Consider the following 5225-nt stretch of genomic DNA (forward strand, 5'->3'; position numbering starts at 1 on the left):
TGTCATTTCTTAATGTTGTCTTTCGTTGTCGTTTTTTTTTCAGTTGTTTTCGTATTGTGCTCCGAAGACAACGACAAGAGAAAGACGGGGAGCTGTTTCCTAGGACACAAAAAGAAAATTTTCTTTCTCTGAATGCTTATCGAATGTTTGGAGCAATCCGGATTCGGAGAGGACAGGACACGTGATATAACCCGCCATGGAAGATGTCACGTGTTATATTCAAGCTGAGATTGGTGGACTCGTTTTTAATGTCAAAGGAGCGCTGTTTTCTCCCTGCTGGTTCTGGATTTCCTACAGTGACGCCCCGCGAATGCCTTACATTGAACGCTCAAGCTATATTTTCTTGTGGCTGTTAAACCATTATAGTAAAAGTGAACCTTATTTGGTGCTCCGCAGCAATAGCCTCTCCAGCTAGGAGCCAGCACGGGCCAGAACTGCGGGACAAGAAGATTTATGAACGTGTGAGAAATATCATGCCGTACGCTCATGCGGTGTTTACGCATATGCATGCAAGCTGCCGCTGTCGGTACGGAAAAGCATAGCGTTGGCAAGTGAACTATTTAAACCCTATTTAAAGTCAACCCTATTCAAAGAATAATAAACTGAAACTTAACACGAAAGTATACTTCTTAATTTGATATTAGAAAACTTTCGATGAACTTTTTTTGGAGCAACAAGTGTATTAAGTATTACTGTTAAATAAAGAAACAAATTTGAGATTAAAAATAAGTGGTTTCCATTTTCAATGTCATAGGTGTATCTGCAGCCCAGTATAAACAAGATAAGTGAATGAGCTGTGCGATTTACATTCACTTTTGTAAGTATGATATATTCAATTTTGGTTCAATTTTGGTTCATAATCCATGTTGAAGCTCAGGAGATAGATATATACTACACATGTGACGGTACTGTGACAAGCTCCTTAGCAAAACCCGAACCAGCCTACTAATGTCATTGACCTATTATTCCCCATTTATATTTCTTGCTACATGAACAATACTGGCCCAACAGAAGAAATGATTGCGGATAATGGCAAACAAGGTTCATGCAGTTTCACGGCACCTGTCTAGGCTTCTTTTTTTTATTCAAAGGGTGATGTCCTATATGGCGGGGTCGTTCAAGTGAATGGAAATGCCGGTTAGAGGCTGTTTGCTTAATACTGAGGTACGTGTATTTCATATGTACATAGCTTTATGCATTAATCGACGCCATTAATCGGCAGCGTTAACTTTTGTTACACCACTTTTTGTCGTAGTTCTGTCGCCAAGGCGGTCTACTGCTGAGCCCAGGCTTACGAGTGGGTTCGATATCCTGTCGCGGCGGCTGCATTCTGTTGGTGGCGCGGTACAAATCCGCAATCATGTTGCTGCACTTGAATGGTCGAAATCCATCCGGCGCCGTTCACACATATATAGTGACTCTCAGAGCCTACGTATAATGCGTGCTTGGACGTTAACAACAGTTGCAAGTTGCAAGGCATTACGTGGGCCAGTAGCCTCACCCAAGCAATACAGCAATGGCCAGAAGGGCCGTCTTAGATTTATACATTGGGCTCTACTGGACTCCCTGCTTTAGTATTGCCGCAGAATCGTGAAGTTGTATACACGCACCACCCTTCTCTTCATTGTCACCTATCGAAACTGGTTTCCTTGCTTCACCCATTTCTCCAATGCAGAAGAGCACGCTACTAAGAGCCGGCTGTCTCTGCCTTCCTGCTCATAAGCCATTCTCTCTCTGCCGTGTTACTGCCTATTGATCAGTCAACTAGCTTGCCTCTCACGATTACCTATCATAGGTGAGTTTTTCGTTTTGAGAACAGCGGAGCAAAACACCACTTGTCCCGTTGGACGGGCCCGGCAGTCGAGGATGATATCAGTACGATTGCAGAACGCAAAAGCACCAGCGGGGCGTATAGTGGGGATAGTGTGCCCACATACTTGAAATTTTCATTACTATAAACTTCTCTTGATGAATGAACTAATACGGAAACGCTGATGGTTAACTTTAGACTAATGGTGGCCATGTTTGTTGTTGTTGTTGTTGTTGTTGTTGTTGTTGTTGTTGTTGTTGTTGTTGTTGTTGTTGTTTTACGTGACGAATGGTATAAACAATTGTGCGCACACAAAGTGGGCTTTTTAGCCTTCGCCCTTCGGTTTGAAACCAACAATATTTCTACGTGCTACTTTACCAATGCAAAATTTTCAACTTCGGAGAGCGCGAAAACAGATAAGTCCATCTTAGGGCCTGCGTTTTATAGGGACGGCCTATCGCGTAAACTTTTGGCACCGTATACTTTTACGGACAGAGTAAACAGACTCATTCAGAAATAAACAATGGAAACATAATGAGACCATTTCAAGCGGCGCACTAGCTCAGGACACTCGCCGTGCAGTAGGAGCACACAGTGTTGACAACAAACAAAAGGCAAAAACAGATATCCACAATTTTCACTTAGCCATTTTATTCAAAAAAGACGATACACGGAAATATTTTACTGACTGACGAGCGCACACACACAGACAGCGAAATACTGACACACGAGATAGCAACGAACATTTTGAAGTGATGAAAGTTGTCGACTGTGCGGCGTGGACTCCACGGTTTACGGACACAAAGGAGAAAGCTAACGCAAAGAAAGGTACGATAAATGTTTACATGTAGGCAAGGCCAAGCTGAAAAAATAAAGTCGTGTTGGGCGGAATAATTTTCGTCGCTGATAACTTCTATGAGCTCCGAAAAGGGAATCGAAATTGAGTGTTTAAATGTGCAGAAAGTATGGTTAAAGTGCGTATCAAACTTCATACTTTGAGTGGGAAGTGCATTTCAGTCATCACAGTTGCACTTTTTAATAAGTAGATGTCTCTGAGGGCGAATATGTAAGGAACGCAGAGAGAAGCCTATACGAATCTATTATTTGACAATATGTGAGTTCCAGATGGACAGCTGGGAATGAGCGTTAGGAGGACGAAAGCACATCGCCTGAAAATAGGTGAACCATTCTGATGGCTAACGTGGTGAGTCTTATGGCGCGTCGCTCACTGCTGACTGACGAATGCCCAAGTGGAGGTACGACTCTCCTCAAGTGACTCACGCAGGATGGGAACCGACGCTGGTGCAGTCATGCAAAAATATCGTCACCCTTCGGTGTGTCAGGTGTCGCAGAATCCCGTTGCGTTGAATGTGGAGCCCTTCCTCTGCCTGGAACACAGATGCACAGAAATCGATTGACGGAAGAAATTTTACACCTGGGAACAAATGTAAGCAGTCTATGATAACTGCCCTAGAGATAGTGTCACTAACGACAACACTTTTTGTGGAACATACAGGTGTATTTCGCCTTGTTTCCTTTTCCGCCAAAACTCGCAGTGAGGCTTCAAAACAATTATTCGCCAACCATACTGTCGAATCCCATAAATGGTCCGCGCTGTCGCACTTGATAAGGAAGTGCACTATGACATCGAAGTTTTGTTAATGTGGGACCATACTCACAAAACAGATGGTACGCTGGAGCAGTCCGTAAGCACAGGTTCGGTTATTCACGACCCCGAACATCCTATTGGTGGGCTGGTGCGAAGCAATGGGTACGAGCCAGAAGTTTTTAAAAATCACGACATTATTCGAAAGACACACCTCTTGCCGCCAAGCCAGTAAGAAAAAAAATTACAAATGATAATAACGGAAATCAGTGTCCAAACAGGCCTGATTTAGGGTTTGTCTTTAAGATTTGTAATGTTAAGAATCGTACGCATCCCCACATCCCTAGGAACAGACGCTGGCGTACCATAGATAAAGCCATACATCTGACAAACACAAACAAGGATTGTTGTTGGTCACTTTAACGTTAATTGTCGAGAGCGCAACTGGCGCCTTCACTGCCTAGTGGACACTCACCGGGCTGTGAACTACTGCTTGGCTCGCACTACCGTCGGTTGTGGTAACAGGCTCTGCGCGGCTTTCTTGATGGAGGTCGGCGACTCGGTCGCGTAGTTGTTCCGACTGGTCACCGTGCCCCCTCCGTCACCAGCGAAGCCCGTGAGCCCCTGGACGCGGCCAAGCAGCCCCCTCACGTGCAAGTCGCTGAGTCCCCGGCGAATATCCTTGGCCCGGCCGTGCACCGAGTGGATGTTAGAGAAAGGCATCAGGATGATTCTGCACGAAGGAACCCACAGATGTCGTCGAAGATGCGTGAAGGGGTGTTAGTCGTTAGGTTCAACGTTTCCGTCGAAGTCACTGACGTTTATATGGCATCCCGGTTTTGAGCCAACGAAGCACGGTTGCACACTGTGGGTGTGCATTTAAATGCAGCGATGGTGGCTACACCATCGACGAGAAAGGGCAAAGCGCGAGCTCATACGTGCGTGCAATGCATATCGTAACGTAGTAAAACATTCTTCGTTATCGCAGCGACGTCGTTCTAAACAGCTGGGACCATATCAGCTCGGTTCGCTACCGTTATTCTGTCATGAGTCATATCGTCTTGCTAGATTTCGCTTAGACGTTTGTCGTCTTCAACGAGGGAAGTCTCACGCATTCAACAAAAAAAAAAGATGCCATCCACCATACTTCAGCAGAATTGTGCTACACTCACGAGGATCGGATATCTTCTTCCCCAAGCTCCCACGCATGACGAAATCTAGTGAATTATGTTCCTTTTTCTTGCCCTTTATTCCTGCATTGGCACAGAATACTGTTCATTTTTGCAATTGACGTCAGCGCTAGTACTCTGCTTCTGTTCTGTGCCTTGCATTCTCTGTACGAGAAAAATATAAAAATGAAAGGCGGGGAGGTCAACTAGACGCACGTCTGGTTTGATATACCGTGCCCAAAGTAAGGGAATAAGGAAACAAACAAAAAGAGAAAAAGAGGGATCACTAGCTGCTTGCACACACTGGAAGAGCACATCACACCAAATAAACAGATATTGCGGCCAGTCGACTTGGGACATTCAAGCGAACTAGTTATTTCCTGAGCTTGCGACAGACAAGGCTATAAGACCCAATAAAGCATCGTTGTCTATTAAGCGAGCGATGAATTTAAAGCAAAAAGAACAACCGGACGGTTGTCAAGCAAGTCTTCAAGCTTGCATGACGCCTCTCCGGCAGCAAGAAAACAAAATACTTGGCTAAAGTAAGGGTGTGTGCGCGTGAGAAAGAGAGAGAGAGATCGATATTCTTTTTACAAACTGTCAGAGCTGTGGTAGCTAGTAACACGCCATGCGCTGCTTT

The 5225-nt window shown here is 44.9% G+C and overlaps 1 protein-coding gene across 1 annotated transcript in view; it reads right to left on the reverse strand.

Annotated features, from left to right (window-relative positions):
* Window positions 1–2450: 2450 nt before the first annotated feature.
* The window catches only part of LOC142571017 (uncharacterized), a 31570-nt gene continuing 28795 nt past the window's right edge, over window positions 2451–5225 (reverse strand). Inside the window, exons 3-4 of the mRNA XM_075679317.1 lie at window positions 3892–4149; window positions 2451–3198 (exon numbers count right to left, since the gene is read on the reverse strand). Of these exons, the coding sequence (XP_075535432.1) occupies window positions 3903–4149 (247 nt within the window). The 3' untranslated portion in view covers window positions 2451–3198; window positions 3892–3902. The remainder of the gene's footprint in view (window positions 3199–3891; window positions 4150–5225) is intronic.

The sequence above is a fragment of the Dermacentor variabilis genome, chromosome 2, assembly GCF_050947875.1.
Source record: "Dermacentor variabilis isolate Ectoservices chromosome 2, ASM5094787v1, whole genome shotgun sequence".
NCBI lineage: Eukaryota > Metazoa > Arthropoda > Arachnida > Ixodida > Ixodidae > Dermacentor > Dermacentor variabilis.